The following is an 18,118-nucleotide window of genomic DNA, read 5'->3' as shown; positions in this document are numbered from 1 at the left end:
CCTAAAAATGGTGAACAATGCTAAGAAAAAATATTTATTATGTCACCAGATAGATTAAAACTAAAGTAAAGAGTTTCGAAAATGTTAGAAGTAGAAAGTATATTTGTGTAAAACTTTTTGAAGCATATCTGTGGGGATTTGTGGATTGTGAAAAATTAAATTAAATTGTAAAACAGAATTGTATACAATTATGTGGTTCTAAATTTAAGAAAATCTTACACGTTGATTTGATGATCCGGTGTCCACAAACTTTTGGCCATATATAGAAGTCTGCTGCTTTATTTTATTATTTGTAACAGTTTTTCCTGTTTAAAATCATTTTATTCTCATACTTTGGAAATGTTATGTTGTCCAAATCTGTACAGTTAAAATAATCTCTGCCTTGATGAATATTTTTGATATGTGTTAATAATATTCGTGTTTTAATAAAAATTCTTCTTGGGAAATTTTAGGATCCAAAATCCAATATTGTACATGAAAAAAACTCAGTGAACAGTGAAATTAACAGAAGTAAACTCAGAGAAAAAGTTTTATTTAACTGTTATTCATCATTAACACCTTAAAAAAAAAGACATAATGATGTCTTTGCCACACCATAAACAGCTGTATTTCACTCAAGCAATTTATGGACAATTCATATTTAGTAGTCCTGTAATAAATATTGTAATAGCTAACATTTATAGCATTTAATTATGCAATAGATTTAATACTTTCTTTGTACAAAAGATAATAAAGACTTTTAAGTACACAGTGCATTTTAACAGCACACCTGGAATTCAGTAGTCTTCCTCCATGTCCTCTCCTGTTTTTTCTTTAACTATTCCTAAGCTACTGTGAATATGTAGGTGTCATTGCCTGATACACACAAAGACTGTAGTGCATCAGATAGTACTTGTATAAATGATGTTACAGAAGCTTAATTGTGTTTCAAAAGGAGTATCATAGAAATTGAAAGACCGTATACCCATTTTTCATTGACAAGTGCAATCAAGTGTCAGTCGGCCTGAAACCGAAAATCAATGAAAATCGAGTGGCTGTGTGAAGTAAACAGGAACAAATAAATCTTGCTACCGGTTACTAAATGAACCCCAGTTGCACATACAGTACTCCTGAACGGTGTTTACAACAGGGTGGATCCCAGCAGTATAGAGTGTTTGACAGACAGGACTATACAAGCTGACTGAGAAGGTCATATAATCATGCTGGACCCACACAGAGAACTGGACATCACCTCTTTACACAGAGTTGCTCAGGAGAGCTCAGAACTGCAGTAGCGTTTCCACATCTGGATTTCTTTGCTTTCTGCACACACTAGCAGGTACGACTCAGTCTTCACTTGTGGCCAACGCACCTGAGAGGCAGAGAGGCAATGAGATGCTTGTCAGTGGCAGGTGTATTTAATATATACATATACACCAACCAGGCATAACATTATGACCATCGATAAAGCATAAAATTATAACCACCTGCCTAAAATTGTGTTGGACACCATTTTGCTGCCAATACAGTCCTGACCCTTCAAGCATTACCAGCATTAACTTCTTCAGCAGTTTGAGCTACAGAAGCTCGTCTGTTGGATCAGACCACACGGGTCAGCCTTCGCTTCCCATGTGACCTTGTCGCAAGTTTACCACTGTTCCTTTTTTGGACTACTTCTGATAAATACTGACCACTGCAGACTGACACCAAGAGCTGCAGTTTTCAGGCTTGCCCATTTTTCCTGCTTTTAACACATCAACTTTGAGGACAAAATGTTCACTTGCTGCTTAATATATCCAACCCACTTGTCCCGCACATGTCACTAGAACACATTGTATGTATCTTTCATATTTTGCCATCAACAAGAGCCATATAATGCACAGCCCCACCTAAACAGTTTCAATAATGAGCTTTTGATATCATCACTATCTATTAGTGGTCACTCTGCGAAGGCAAAGTGCAGATGTACTATGAGATGTTTCTACACTCACCCTGTGAAAGAGCAGCAGGTGGCGCAGCAGAGGCATCACTAGTGGGTAATGGCAAGCAGGGGGCACTGCTGAGCTCTGCAAACATTGGGTCGTCAGTTCAGGCATAAAAAGAGTAATAATACAGTACAACATTGCGAAGCACGTTGAGTACAGAACACGTGGATAAGACTTGCTTTAATCTCTCTTTAAATACTTAATATACAAGTTGCCACTGAAATTGTAATTAAAATAAACCGCTTTGTATGTAAAATAGCAGTGGTGAGCAATCTATGGCCCGTGGGCCACATTCTGGCCATTTGGCTTCTTAATAGGGCCCTTCAAGGATTTACAAAAGTGTCTTAAAGACCACATTTATTTTGCCTTTTCCCCCGCAATACCCTTTATTTCACTCCAAGTGTTACCAAGTGTAGCCAAATCTATTGTCTCTCTTATTCATTCTTTCTAGTTTAACAATACATAGACCCATGAAGAGAAATTAAGTACTTAATTTTCAATAAGTACTTCAATAAATATGTTTTACTGAGATTTAATCAAAGGCCGTACATCTTATTTGTGAAGAATACAATATCAGCCGCCACTTTTCCACCAAGCATGCTAAGTGCGCTAGCAACTCAATGCAACAAAGGGTGACTACTGCTTAGAAGTTAGCAGCAAAACACACAGCAAAATATTTTTATTTTCTAATTTTTTTTGTACTAATTAGGTGCCAATCACTAAGGCAAGTTATTCACTGCCATTCAAATTAGCGCAGGCCAGAAAGCCGTCTCTGAAGGGAGAGTATGAAAGAAAACATGGTAGAGACAGCAAGTCTCTTGTGTCCAAATAGCAATCTTCCATGCTTTGCCAAAAAAGGGTGACCAGCAACACTGTTTACTGCAATAAATGCTTTCTTTGCTTTTTAGGTAATGGGGCATGTCATTTACATTACTTCACCCCTTTACATCTTTGCTACTTGCCTGTGCCATCTGTCAAATTTTAAAACCCAGTCTGGCCCTTAAGTCAGAAAATTGGCACAATTGGCAGCAGACACAAAATCCAGAAAAATATTTATTATTTATTAAATTAAGTAAACCAAGTTATTGATTTGCAAAAGACTGCTTGCTGCTGTACAGCTGGTCTGCATGTACTGTATAATTAGCACAGAATTAGCTGGCGAGTTTACAGCAATATTAGCTTGTTTCTATTACGAGGCACTGTTATCAAAATCTTAATTAGCACTGTCATTTTCTCAGCAATTTATTTAATATGAGTCAATGTGTTCTTGTTTATTAAAAAGTTAGATAGCTGACTATCATAGCACACCAGGTCTGTGACTTAAAGTCAACACAACAGACTGAGCTCATATGTAAAAGTGCCTGCAGTAGTTTTTGACAGAATTTCTTATACATCTCAGAATTAAATCTATTTTAAATGGAAAGGAATGACACAAAACCAAACCTAACTACCATAGTAAATGTAGTCATTCTTCCAAGATAAGTAAGTAATTTACTAAATCATGCTTATAAGTTCAGGAGTCCTATGAGCAATGTGGAATATTGTAAATAAATATGCTACTCCATTCACACAGACGCAAAGAGAGGAAGCTAAGAGGGAGGCTTACATCCCTGAAAGGCTCCAAACAGCAGGCAGGCAGAAAGACAGGCGATGGGCACACACACAGTTCTGTGATCAGATGAGAAAGAGCCGTTAGTGCAGTTCTGTGGAAAACGGAAACACACACATATACACTTCCCTTCTCCCATAACTAGGTCCTACACTTTAAAGGGAGCATGCGCAGGTCACGAAGCCACACAGCAGGAGAAAGGTCATGCTTTACTGTGGGGTGGCATGCATAATTGAGGGTGAGAGCTTGGTGCCTGCTCCACACATGTAAAGCAAAATAAGATACTGCAGGGCTTGTTTCTTCATGAATGGTTCGTTGGTGTGAAAGCCGGAGGCAGTGAGAGGTGGTTCAGCGCTCTGCTTTCAAGTCACGTGGTCTGGGTGAGGAGCGGCTGCACACATTTTGATTGGCGTGTGCTGGTGTAGATTTTGCAGTGGCCTATTCCTGGATGACACATTTATAACTGTACTCTGGGTTAAGGATTTAAACATAAACATTTACAACATAACAACAGGCTCTACTGTTTGTGCGTGGAGGAGTGTTTTTTTGTTCATTCAGCAAATATTTTTCTGCATAAAAGAATAAGCTTCAAGTCAATTTCAACAAATTATAATTAAACTAAACAGTTTCTGATTTAAGATCTTTAACATATAATTCATTGTGTAATGGTGTTCACTACAAACATCTTTAAAGGAACCATTATATAGATGAAGGGAAATTAAGGAAGTGACTACAATTATTGCAATTTCATAGAATAAAATCAACATGAGACATTGGCAGTCATATGAAAAAAAAAAAATCTATGCTATTTAGAAGACGTTTACAAATTGACTTGTAATTAACTGATTTATACAACTAAGCTTTTGGGGGTTAAGGGCCTTACTCAAGGGCCCAACAGTGGGATTTATTTTGCTGGGAATTGAACTTAAGACCTTCTAATCAGAAATCTAACATCTTAACTACTGAGCTACCCCTTCCACAACTTTAGTACTAAAATATAATAAATTTATGCAACCTGTGTGAAATGGCCTGATATCATGAAGATCCTTCAGTGACAATACATTTTGCAACACTTCTATTAACATGCTCAAAGGGTAATAACCACACTAAATAACCAGTTTCTTAAAACTATGTAGCATGCCCCAGCTTGTGTAAACTTGTGGCTAAGTTACTTGCCTTTGTCCTGCTGGACTTTGAGTCTTTGGATCTCGTCATGCAGGGTTTGTACTTCTTCTTTCAGGTCTTTGTTCTGCTGTTCTGCTTCCCTCAGTTGCCTGAGAGAACAAAGTCATCATCAGTTATACGTGGTATAATAACAGTTAACTGGAAAAGGTGGCATGAATACGTTGGAAGCTGTAGGTGAGGTAGGAAGATGAAAGCCTGTCCAAGGTCCATATTTGAGGATATGGTCTTGCTTAAGCACTTTTTTTTAAGCACTTGCTTAAACAATTTTCAGGTTTGACAAAAGTATGTAAGCCCCTGTCAGTGTGCCAGGTGAGGCAGTGGGTTTGTAAAGCAATGGGTTAGAAAGAAAAGTAGGACAGACAAAGAGAGGACAAGTCAAATGAAAGTAGAGAAGTGGAACAAGTAGTTTACCTATGTAGTTCCTGGATTTGGGCATCACTTTTTTCTGTATCTGATGTGGCTGAAGGCTCTACAGTACTGTGTTCAAGGGGCAGGGAAAAATCTGTCTGTGTTGACACCTCAAGAGCTTTCCTGAGCTGCCATACTTGTTTCTGAAATATTTTGCAGATACACTCAATTGTCAACTAGAACATCATAACAAAGTATTTTGTCCAGAGCTATTATGACAATCAATTCAACGTCTTAATTTAACAAACAAGAAAAGTTATATTGTGGAAAGTATAAATGTGCACCTGTTCGTCATTAATTTGAAGTGCTTTATCCTGTTCAGGGGTATCTGAAGCCTATCCCAGAAAGACTGGGCATGAATTGAGAATATATCTTTGATGGGTAATCATTTGGAATGCAGGACTCTATTTACACACAAATTTTCGCTTTTTTGCGTATCTTTTCTTTTCTCAAGTATTTTCTTTTGTGGATACTTTTACTTTAATTTAGTAGTCTAATATCTTACTTTTTACCCAACTACATTTTTTGCACAATCACTTGTTTGTTTTATTTATGAGTGGATATCTGGTCAAGCACACAGCAAGCCACCAATCAAGGTAGAGAATGCACTCTGTTTTGAACTTGTGTTGTTTGCCGCTTGGTGGCTCTTAGCACGAACATACAGTTCAGTGTCAGTTTAACAGCAAGCAGAACATTTTATGAGTAATAAATGATGAAAGAAACTCCTGACTCTAACTTGCCACAACATCCGAGGCCTTATTTGCAAAATTTTTTTGAAAGAAGGTTTTGAGCACATGATAATTTTTTAAAGATATTGACTAATTAGTGGTATGAGTTACATTAGAGTAATTTCACATGAACTGAGTTGATTGAGCAAGTTATAATAATAAATTATAATAGTACATTATAGCCATGATAAATCAGAGTACTTTGGATACTTAAGTACATTTGAAGGAAAATACTTTTGTATTTTTACTCAAGTAAAAGTTTAAAGGGAGCATTTTTACTGGAGTAAAATTTTACCTAGTGTATCTCTACTTCACCTCACTATCGCCCACTACTACTACTCCCATTCTAGGATGAAGTGCAAGTCTGAAACGAATGGTGATCTACCTACTTGTAGCTGAATATACTTTTCTGTGTAAAACACTGCATAATATGTTTAGTGTTGCCAGGTTTATGAGACAATATGCTTCTGGTAAAATGAAAATGGATTTAATGTTGTTGTTGCTCATTGTTTATTTTCTCATACCAGATTATCCTGCAGGTACAGAGACTCTAGAACTGGCTGTTGGTCAATCTCCATCATGATGTCTTGGCTGCGGTCCACAGCTCCTGTTTCTCTGTAAGAGAAGAATGAATGAAGGATGAATAAAAGAAGCAGAAAGTAGATGAAGGTGTCTGCAGTTATGTGAGAGAAGAATAACTGCAGACTTGTTTGTTTGCATGTTTGCACATGCAAACAAACAAATCTTTGTTTGTTTGCATGTGCAGCAGATGTTTCTCTTGGTGACCATATAATGCAATGGAATAAACATAATTTAATTTAAATATGAATGAAAAAGAAAAATATAATGAATTTTTTCATAAATAATGACAATAGTGGGTATTAGAATATAAAATTATTACCTAGTAGCTGTATAAGAGTATCCAACAAATGCTAGGTGAATTCCTGTAGGTGCTCGATCCATTACATCAGTTATTGTCTCCTATAAAACATAGGGATGTACTTAAGCACAATACTAAGAAGCCAGTGATTTATATCTTTCCCAAAAACAATAGTTGGACAATAAAATACCCCCCGAAATATTGTGGATATTATATGTACTGTTTCACTTAGGCAGTCATCCAGCACGTCGAAGTTTGAGGTGTCTGTAGCATTGGAAACCTCAGGCTGATAAGGAGCAGGCAATTGGTGCAGGGCGCTCCACTCAAGTCCACTTAAGAAGGGATGACTCCGGAAATCTGCAGAGCCATTTGCACCCAGCCTCTCATTCCTGTCACATAGCAAACCAGAGATCAGGCTACGTGCTTCCTCTGAAATTTCCTCAGCAGATGCAGGGAACTCAAAATAATCCTGCAGAGACACAAATACATACACAAGCCAAACAATTAAACTCAACTTTTAATTCTTTTCTACTACTGATAAACTGATGAGTGAGGACGTTTTGTACATTGATGTCTGTTCTTCTTTATATATGTCACTTTACCTGAAAGTGGATTATTTTTGCATAGGTTTCAGACAGAGACTCTGCATAAAAGGGTGTGGCCCCCAGAAGCATCTCATACGCACACACACCAAGAGCCCACCAGTCACACTCTATACCATAGCCTCCTCCGCCTTCTACTGCTCGCAAGATCTCTGGAGACAGGTAGTCTGGAGTACCTACAGCCAGTGAAGAGTGAACCTGCATACACACACCTTTTTGGTAACATGTCTCTATTTTACTCAGACATACTCTGGTTAAGTCTGCAAATTATATAAAAAAAAAAAGTGTGGCCAGATAATGGGTTATGACAGTTTATGCCTGTTGCGTTTTCCAAATAAAGCACTGTGACCTCACCAAGCCATCATCCTGCAGTCTCAAACATGACCCAAAGTCCCCCAGTCGCACATGTCCATCCGCTGTTAGCAGGATGTTATCAGGCTTCACATCTCTAGATTAAAGAGCACAGATTTTATAGCACACAACTTCCTCAAACAGCCAACTGCAGTATAATACTACACACGGGGGCTTGAATGATATACTGTAGGTATACAATATCTACACACCCCTGATAAGCCATGTGTGGATTCTTATTGTGAAATTACATCACTCATGAGCCGGGTAAACATGAAATCCCTAGATTTTAGATGTACCATGGAACACCATGAAGGCCATCGTAAACAAGTAGAGAAACAGTGACTTCACTAAGAACAGAACATCCCTCTAAAAATGCCAAGAGGTAGATAGGCTGGCAAGAGACCTACAGCAGTATTAAATAATATTGCATATATTAGGAATATCTGGCAGGAATTGGTCACCAGCATGTGACAATAATCTCATATACTTCACATGTCTGGTGTGGCTGAAAAGGAAATAAATGGAAGCCTGCCTAAAATTTCCCAAAACATGTGACAAAATGTGCTAATGTCTGACAAGAATAAGGAAGAAGTGTTTAGGAATAATTATCATAGATTTGTTTTCACAAAATCAAGACAGTTTAGTGAAGCATAGTGGGGGCAGCACCATGTTTTGAGGATGTTTATTTTACATTTCTTTTTTTTTTTTTTTTTTGTGACAAACACAAGAAGGTTTAACTTCAGGGGTCTGTAGATTTTTTATATCCACTTAAAATATTTTGTCACTGATAATGATGGCAATTATAGGAGGTATAAGTTGCGATAACCAATTGACAGCACTAGTATTAGCCAAACAGTGAAGGCTCTTTTAAGGCTCTTATAAGTCAAATACAAATATTTATATTTTAATATAAGCTCATTTTAGTGGCTATCCAACATATCAGTCTACCCGCTTCTACCCCACCACACACTACCTGTGGACATAGCCCAGTCTGTGGACAGAGTCAATAGCCATCACCATCTCTGCTAAGTAAAACCGAGCCATGTCCTCTGGAATATGGTCACCAAATTTACTTAGCAAGGTCAGCAAGTCTCCACCAACATAGTAATCCATTGCTAAATACTATAACAGAGAAACACAGGTTATATATTATTCTTTTACAGTGTATTTGATGAGACTGAATACAGCTGTTGAAACATGCTAGCAAAGCATACAAGGTAATTGTCATCCTGGAAAGCGTAGTGCAACTCAGTGATCCAGCGACGATCCCCTTTTAGCAAAACCTCCCTTTCCTCCTGGTAGCATGCTGTCTAAACACATGCATAGAGAAAAAAAAAGAAATGCCTAATGATAAGATATTCAATATAGTACATATAATGCAGCACACTTATATAGTATGTAAAGTTTTTTACCTCTCCCCTCTTCAGCATGTCCCATTTGTTCATTATCTTCAATGCATAAACCTGTTGAGTGTCTCGCATTCTAGCCACAGCAACCTGTACAAACCCACAACTGCATGTTCATATGTTTAGATATGAATTTCTCCAGACTGTGACAATAAAAAAAGGCTCTCACCTCACTGAAGGTGCCCCGGCCTATAACCTTCAAGATATTGAAATCATCCCTTTTTATGCGTGTCTTCTTCACTTGGCTCACCAGAGGCTCCACTATGAAAGCACATTCCAACATAGGAAACACCAATATATACATATCAGTATACTATATTTTGTAGCTGATAAGAGTTTCTTTGCAATAGTAAACATACAGTAAGTTGTAATTGTTTGCAATTTGATGTTATTCTAAAATTTTTCTATACTTTGTAGATTTAGTTGTTCACAGATTGGTGAAGGTCTGCCTATCTTTACGTCTAAGAGGCTCTGTCTCTAAGATTTGTACTCAATTATGTTACTGACCTATTGCCAATGAACCTAATTAGTTGCAAAATTTTCCTCTAGCTGTTTCTTTTTCATAACACTTACTTTTTAGCCTTTTGTTGCCCCTGTCCTGACTTATTTTGTTTGCAGATATCAAATTCAAAGTGACCTTATTTTTCCCTTAAAATTGTGTATTTCTGCTGTTCAAGCACTTGATATGTTTTTGTGTTCTAAAGTAAATACAATGTGGGTTTCTGGGATTTGCAAATAATTGCATTCTGTTCCTATTTACATTTAACACAATGCTCCAATTTTTGAAATAAATATATATACTCTGATAGCAAACCCTTAAAACAAAACTCTCCATGTTGGCTTTTTCCATAACACAATGTATTTGCACTTTCACATTGTGCTTCGGCCAGAGTTCAATTCCCAACAATAACTTTTCTGCAAACGTTCATGATACTAATGACCCTGTAAATGTACTCAAAGGAAGAAGAACTAGAAATAATAAGTCAGTCAACAGCATGTTGCACCACATGTAAAACCAAAAGGGGCTGAATCGCATTTGTTTTGACAAGTTTAAAAATAATCTTGGGATATTAGATAAAGCTATGCACTTTAAAAGCATTTCAGACATTAATCTAATAAGCAGTGACGTCTAAAAATGAATGGCATTCTCCTTGTTTTTTTTATTTTCAGTGGATGATTTGATGAACCATAACTTGCAGGTATGCCACTGACATTTCTTTCGTCAATGCTGTCCACCTTATCCTTCACATAAACCCACTTCTCATACCTATTCTCTTATAATAAGGACAAAATGTTTTTCCTTTAAGAAAGACATGTTCAGAAATAGAACAGATGATGCTAAGAATAGGTTGCCACTGCCTAAGACTGTTTTAAGGCAAGTTTTCCAGTGCCTTGGTTCGCAGACTCATACACACAGACACACACATACACGAGAGGAATGTGAATGAGAGCAAGGCAACAGTGTAAACTGTTTTAATGGAAAGAAGTTTCCAGAAGTGTTCCTCCATGTCCCAAAACACTTCTCACAATAGTAACTAAAGCAGGAGACCAGCGGGACATATCTAGGGTTGAAAGACTAGAAGATATTTAGCATATAAAAAAGTTGGAGATAGAGAGATAAGCTGAAAGAACCTTTATTTAAGAGAGGAAGAAATAAACACAAAAAGAAGAAGTGGTTTAGAATAAAAGAAAGGGAGGTTTGGATAAAGACTGTCCCATTCCACCACTCCCATAGCCCGAGGTGTATAGAAAGTGGCGTAACTGTATTGAAATGATGGCTGGATAATTAAGTAACCGCTCTATACTTTGAACTTTGTACAATGTGCAAATGTTTCATAATGCTTATCTTTTACTTTGCTTAAATGCTTAATAGTAGACTCTCTATGCTGTTTGTGCCATTTGCAAATAAAAAGAAATTGAGACATCCACAAGCTCTGCTACCAAACAAGAAAACTGACAGTCATGTGACAATCAACTGCTAAATATAGATAAATCTTGGGGGAAATCTTGGGGGAAAATTCATTATTGCATAGATTTGTTGAATTCAGAATTATAATCAACCTCAAATAGTGTTACATAACAATTAATTTTTTTTGCACCATCCATAACATTTGCACTACTCTACATTCCATTCCACCCATAATTATACTGTATATACTGTATCATACATACATTCATACTTGTACATAACTATATCATGCCATTGAGTATATTATCTTCTGACTATTTTACAATTATGTCTATCTATACATAATCTTTGCACAGTGTACCTGCTGCACCTTCTGTACATTATTCACCCTCATCCCTGTATATATGGACCCTGTTACTTCATACCCTATATATCTTACTGTTATTTATTGTAAATAGGTCACTTATGCACTTCTGGTTAGATGCTAACTGCATTTCATTGGCTCTGTACACTGTACCTTGCAAATGACAATGAAGTTAAATCTAATCTAATCTAATCTAATTCTGTAAAATGGCTCAATGACAGGGATTTGCATAATAAATGATCTACATAAGCTAATTCCAATAATAAATGGATTCGAACAGGTTATTTTAGGTTATAAAAATATGATGTGGTTTTCTGTGAGAAAAAATTTATTATAAAACTAATGATTTTTTGCCACAGGAATTTTACAGGATAGACACCTATGCTAAGACTGTTTACTAGGCAACACAATTTAAGTAATTTAAGTAGTAATCTAAGTAATTTAGATTAAGAGAGTAGTAATTACTGTAAGTAATTGAAAGTAATTCAACTTACAGAGAGGAAAAAGGAGAAAGGTTGGTAAGAAAAAATGTTTTTAACTGCTATGACATATAATTACAAACAACTATTGTCATGGACATCTAACATCAAATGTAGGTATAAATTATTAATAAAAGCAATTTATCATTGAGGAAACAATTTAACTTCAGTTGCTGGCAAATCACTGTGGTAAACCAAAACACTTCAGGACTCCATGGATCAATGCAAACCAGCTTGCAGAAGGAAATGCATGAGTGTTGTTATGGGAAAATCTTAGATGTCACTGTGGCTGAACTCTGGTTCATGATAATAATATTTTGGCCAGAATAGGGATAACATACTCTGAGACTTCAACTTTTTTTAAACCATAAATACTTTACCAACTCACTTTGGAACTGTTTCTTATTTACTTTATAATATTGACTATTTTTCCTGCTAAGATGGTGTTGAGTAGGGGGCAAGTACAATAAACTGAGTGGTAAGAATCAGTCCATCTAAAGCTCTTCAAAACCCTGCTACCTAAGTGTGCTTTCCTTACACAATGAATTCTAGATAGTTGTCAGCTAGTTTCATGCCATAGTAAAATGAACATAAGACTAAATGACATCTAAGGGAGTTTTTCCTTGCCACAGTCGCCACGGCTGCTCATCAGGGATAAATACACACCATTCACCTTAACTGTTAAATTCTGTAAAGCTGCTTTGAGACAATGTCTGTTGTGAAAAGTGCTATAAAAATAAACTTGACTTGACTTGACTAATCAGTTTAGTTGGGTTTCAGGCTCTTAAATTGTCTGTAAAGATGTCTGTGGTATGTTTTTACTATTTGATCCAATTTTCCCAAACTCCAAACATGTATTTCAAAATACAAAGCATCCAAACCTGAGCCTTGAAGTAATAGACACTTCAAGACACTGAATGGTGCTTAGAACAATAATACCAGTTTAACACAGTAATACTGACTATTTAATTTAGCTAAATTAGCCTTGAGTTGTAATGTAGGTAGCATGGTGCTCAAAGGAAAACAAATACAAACAGGTAGTAATAGTTCATCAGAAATCATGTACTTTATAACTTCAAGATTAAATTTCTAGGACAGAAACTGTGGCAATGAAATTATTCGTGCGATCAGATACTCATATATGCAGTATTGTACATTTGGTTATTTTGGTCAAAATAAATTTAAATTTTTGTATACAGGCACTGAGTACACTGTTCAAGGCTTCAGATTTAGTAGCTGCTTTGGTACAATGTTGGTTAACTCCATGTTGAAAGGAGTGACTGACAATATACAGAATTCTGGTTCATAACAAACTCTTTAAATTGTGTAGAGCTTCAAGAGATAATATGAGTTTTCATTTTAGGAAATGTTTCAAGATAGATAGCTTTTGGAAAAAATCATTCTTGCAAATCTTTTTACAAAAGGGAAGAGGCTTGCCTAAGAAATTCACTGTGTTGTTTTAAGTAATGGCTGTTGCTAAGATACACAGCCACCTGACTGCATTTATTGCGTGAGAAGAGAAATGATTAATGATTTCTGATCAAGCATAAGAAGAATAGCATTAGTCACTCATGAGCGTATACATTTGGTTTTAAATAAACCTTTGGACTATGTAGTTGTTCAAATGTCCAAAAATCCCTGCTCAATTCAAAATACACCTCTGAGTGCTCATGTTTTACACCATTATAGTGAACTTACTGAAATAAAAGTATGTTTTTATCTCATTGCTAACAAACACACCCACATTACTGATATAACTGTCATTTGGATTTCAGTACATACAATATGAGGGAAGGAAATTTGGTTTCTTGTAGGAGGATTCAACATGCATCCATATCGATGATTGTCAAGCCTATTCATTTTTTAGACCAGTTCTTCTTTCAATAGAGAAAGAAGTGATACTAAAGTAATAATTTTAATTATGTACATAAATGTAAGCATATGGGCATAACAAAGTATTTTTACATTGTACACTATTTTTTAACTTCAGTTGGGTTTTTCTTTACTACACCATATTTCAATAGAAAGATCTCCACTTTCTACTATATTTCTCAAAAATACTACATGTAGAAATTCATAAGGTCATCTTTTAGTATCAGACAGTATCAAGGAAGAAGGAGATGATCTAAAGTCCCAAAGAAACATCTGAGTTTTAAAAGATGTGACACTCAAATTGAGACCTAAAACTCCTTACAGTCACCATCTAGCTGTACATATTACATTTAATAAAACATAGTCTGTACTGAAATAGCCACGTTTTGGCATAGTTAAAATTATGCTGGTTAACATTTAGGTAGATTAGGTATAAATTGTTTTAGAAAGCTTAGCTAATGATTCTTGGTTCCATGGTGAAAGTAGCACAAATCTGACTAACTAATTTAGTTTATACTTTTCTTGTTTGAGTTTATACTTTAACTTCACAGTTCACATTTGTGGGTATGCAATTTTAATGCAAAGTGAACTGAATATGCTTTAACTCTTACAACTGTGAGTATTAAAGGTGAAAGGGTAAAGTGTCAAATGTGTTACAGCAATGTTCCTGCACTGTAATCTGTTGACATCATGTATATACAACAGATCCCATCCTGCCTAAACCATTCTATTAGCTTTGTAAACTTAGACAATTTCTACTTTACCAAAATGTATAAACTTTTTCATTGAACTGTAACCAGTGTCACTTGCTAAAGAAACACTAACTTATAGACCTAATATATCCTAACAGCCCTAGCCACGGAGTTATTACACTGCGGGTCATGATGCTGTCATGATGCTGATGTTGTGGCCTCGGTATGCTTGTGGAAAGTTGGGAAACACTCCACACCCTTCCTCCTGTTTACCACTACCCCTCTTCAGTGGAAGACAGCTGAACAGCCTGCCAGCCACAAAATGAAGATATCTCTATAACAGATTCAATGCCAATGAATCTCTCTTGCTCTTTGCTCTATTCATGGCATACATAAACATGTTTTCCTAAGCCTGCAGGGTGAACACTAGCAGCTGACACTGTGTGAGAGCTGGAGACTCCGTTGTAACTTTAGTAAAAAATCGCTTTGTCCAGTGTCCACTGCTATTCCAGCACCTGTTAGATGCCTGGAGATTCAGACATTCTGGCATTGTGCCATTTCTCACATATTCACACACACATGCAGTCATGCATAGCATTCTTGAAAAATGCCTTTACATAAAGCAACCTACTTTGACTTAACAGTGCACAAGAGTGTTTGAGGACAAGTGTCTTTGTAACAGACATCCATGTACGGAGTGACCAGAACAGTGTGTGTGGGGGGGCACAAATGGATGTGGCATCTAATTTGGTCATAAACCATCACCAGTTGGCATTTCAACTAACATCTTTTTTTAAATGTTCTCTGGTTTACATTCATGCCAATGGGAAGATGTCCTTATCTAGAGCGACATACATTTATCTTTATCTTATTTGTCAAGGGCCCAGCAATGGCAGCTTGGTGGAGCTGGGATATGTCCTCACACCCTTCCGATTATCCACTGAGCTAACATATCGCTGTATGAGTAGCTGATGCTGGTTCATGAGCTACTCAGACACGTTGAAGATGTAATTATCAATGTAGCTATTAAGAGTTATGCTTCCATCCAACCCCAACCTTAACCTCAAGAGGAAACAGGAAGCCAGAATAAAGGTTTTGCTGCAAGGTTTTTTTATTTGCATGCAACAGCTAAATTCTTGTGGCGATATCTGGTCCCCAGTAAGATAAATAAAACATTTTCCCTTTCAGAACACACACACACACACACACACACACACACACACACACACACACACACACACACACACACACACACACACACACATAGAGTCTTGTGATGATCTGGGACACATGGTGACTGGCATACTTCTGCCCACATGACCACATCACCTCAGAACAGTGTTCCCTTTCACGACCTTGTGTTCATGTTCACCTCCCAGCTACATCCTTCCTGAGTCCACTGGAGTTCAACACAGTTAGTTACCAAGCAACAAAACACACACACACACACACACACACACACACACACACACACACACACACACACACACACACACACACACACACACAACATACACACACAACATACACACACAGAGGGAGCACTACTGACCCCACTGCAGGAAACGTCTGACGTATCTGTCTCTAGCTGCATCAGAAGACTGGAACTCCTCGTAGACTCCAACCAGCAGGTCAAGTAGTGTCTGAAGTCCCACAGGACTATGTTCTGAGCTCCCCATGAGTACACCAGGCTCCTTCAACAGCTTCTCTCTGGGCAGAGGGGCCTCTCGGGGCCCAGAGCCCGTGGACATGGTGGCACACCTCAGCTTACAGTGTGTGTTCAACTGCAGGTTTATTCCATTGCCACAAATAAAAGACACTCCCTTTTCCCCTCACTCTTATGAATCTGTACACTACACTAATCTCAAAACATACTGCACATACTTTAATACACTTACCCAGCACCCTGTTATTTTTTAATGCCCCTCACAAATCAGTCTCTCTCTCTCTCTCTCTCTCTCTCTCTCTCTCTCTCTCTCTCTCTCTCTCTCTCTCTCTCTCTCTCTCTCATTCACTGTCTTCTGCTGTTGCCTTATTCTTCTCCCCTGGCGTCTATGTGTTTGTCCAGTAAGCATTGATTCCAGCTCTGGCTCAAGCCCTTTTTTGGTGTGTGTCTCACACCCCCTTGTTTCTGCTCCCTCTCCTCTCTCTCTCTCTCTCTCTCTCTCTCTCTCTCTCTCTCTCTCTCTCTCTCTCTCTCTCTCTCTCTCGCTCTCCTTCTCTCACTAGTGTTGTCTCTCTCTACTTCTCTCGATCTCTCAGGTACTATCCTGTTGCTTTTATAGTTCCTCTTCAAAATTTCCATCTACTAGTGCATGCACCTCCTAGTCCATTCCTGTTCTATTCTCTTCCTGAATGGCACATATTTAGAGGGACTCACTTTCTAATCCAGATGCCTGCCTGCCTTCTCTTCAGCCCTCCTTCATCACAGTTGTCCAGTCTCCAGCATGTCAGTACTGACAGCTTTGCACTCTGTGTCCCGTGTCTGTCCTGGGTCTGTCCTGAACAGCTGTTTGCTCATGAGTCTATCAGAGGCCAGCACTTTCACTGTTTTTCCTCTCTCTCTCTCTCTCTCTCTCTCTCTCTCTCTCTCTCTCTCTCTCTCTCTCTCTCTCTCTCTCTCTCTCTCTCTCTCTCTCTCCTACTAACTCACTGCCCTCCCTCTGTTGTACTTTTTACAACTGATTGCCTTGTCACCCCTCCCTTTTTTTAAACTCTCTTTATTAATACTTTGCCCTTTCTCTTTGTTGGCTTGCATGTACCACATTTTAGTTTCCCAAAGTCTGAGACTGGAGAGCATCATGATGTGACTCTTTTAGAGCTTTTTAGATTTACATTGTTATTTATTTCATAGCACATCTGAATGTAGATGTTTCTCCAATTCCATTTACTTTATTAATAATCATGATATATATCCTTGATACATTCTTAAAATTTATATCATAAATACTTCATGGGGTACTTTATAGTCATTTACAAATATCGTTATTTTATGTATATATTTATAAGGATTTGTGAGATTTAATTGGATAGAAATTTGGGTTATAATTTTAAAATGATTGAATTAAATCATAGTTGAAGTCAAGCATTATTCAGTTATATAAAGCTAAATGTCTGTTTAAAGTTCAGAGAAATTCTAGTGATAAAAAAAATACCTTAGTGATTGCAGTGATTCCTAGTGATTGCACTATACAGCTATTGTCTTCTGTTTGTTCGAGAAAAAAAAAAAAGAAAGAAAAGAAGGTAGTGCTAGCTTCCGGCTAAGCAAGCCAAAGTGTGTTTCTATTTGCAAAGACAATAAGGTGTATTTTAAAGACAAAAACATACATACTTTTTTAAAGTGAAAGGTAAATTCAAGGTTAATGAAACATCCCTTGTTTAGGAAAATTGCCCACCTGCTCGAATAACTGGAACCCTTTGTTTTGTTTTTTGCTGTATTGTGTGTTATGGTGCTCTCTAGTGTCGAGGCATAAAGTAATCTGGAAATCATTCAATGAGACACAGCTGGTCCAGTTTATCTGCTTTTGTATGCTAATGAACATCATGTACACTGATGCAGGAAAATCTACCCCAGAATAATACACTTTTGTTGTGAATGTTTGTTATGAGCCCAGAGCCCCTGCCAAATATTTGCATTCCATTTCCATCTCAGCGGCACAAACAGGG

General features: G+C 37.2%; 1 protein-coding gene across 3 annotated transcripts; it reads right to left on the bottom strand.

Moving 5' to 3' along the window:
• Positions 1 to 511: 511 nt before the first annotated feature.
• dmpk (DM1 protein kinase) lies at positions 512 to 17,069 on the bottom strand. Of its 3 annotated transcripts, none has more exons than XM_083567516.1 (16): positions 16,665 to 17,069; positions 16,005 to 16,623; positions 9,306 to 9,397; positions 9,143 to 9,226; positions 8,945 to 9,040; positions 8,704 to 8,852; positions 7,731 to 7,824; positions 7,377 to 7,574; positions 6,995 to 7,243; positions 6,796 to 6,875; positions 6,419 to 6,509; positions 5,170 to 5,309; positions 4,750 to 4,847; positions 3,571 to 3,632; positions 1,971 to 2,045; positions 512 to 1,351 (listed from the first exon to the last, which is right to left on the bottom strand). In XM_083567516.1, the coding sequence occupies exons 2-16, from the start codon at positions 16,201 to 16,203 to the stop codon at positions 1,250 to 1,252; spliced, it is 1,809 nt and encodes a 602-aa protein (XP_083423642.1). In that variant the 5' UTR covers positions 16,204 to 16,623; positions 16,665 to 17,069; the 3' UTR covers positions 512 to 1,249. The 3 variants fall into 3 exon arrangements, with proteins under 3 accessions (XP_083423642.1, XP_083423643.1, XP_083423644.1); XM_083567517.1 differs by having other exon boundaries at positions 16,005 to 16,236; positions 16,833 to 16,979; XM_083567518.1 differs by lacking the exon at positions 3,571 to 3,632 and having other exon boundaries at positions 16,005 to 16,971.
• Between the last annotated feature and the right edge of the window lie 1,049 nt (positions 17,070 to 18,118).

This window comes from Silurus aristotelis (genome assembly GCF_946808225.1).
Source record: "Silurus aristotelis genome assembly, chromosome: 18".
In the NCBI taxonomy this organism is placed as follows: domain Eukaryota; kingdom Metazoa; phylum Chordata; class Actinopteri; order Siluriformes; family Siluridae; genus Silurus; species Silurus aristotelis.
This window is presented reverse-complemented; position numbering and strand designations above follow the sequence as displayed.

Excerpts from the sequence above, each read along its gene's own strand:
- dmpk (XM_083567516.1), bottom strand. The coding sequence starts at position 16,203 with ATGTCCACGGGCTCTGGGCCCCGAGAGGCCCCTCTGCCCAGAGAGAAG. Across the intron at positions 9,041-9,142 it reads ACATGCTGAAGAGGGGAGAG|ACAGCATGCTACCAGGAGGA; the intron begins GTAAAAAACTTT and ends GCATGTGTTTAG. Across the intron at positions 7,575-7,730 it reads GACTGCAGGATGATGGCTTG|GTTCACTCTTCACTGGCTGT; the intron begins GTGAGGTCACAG and ends GTGTGTATGCAG.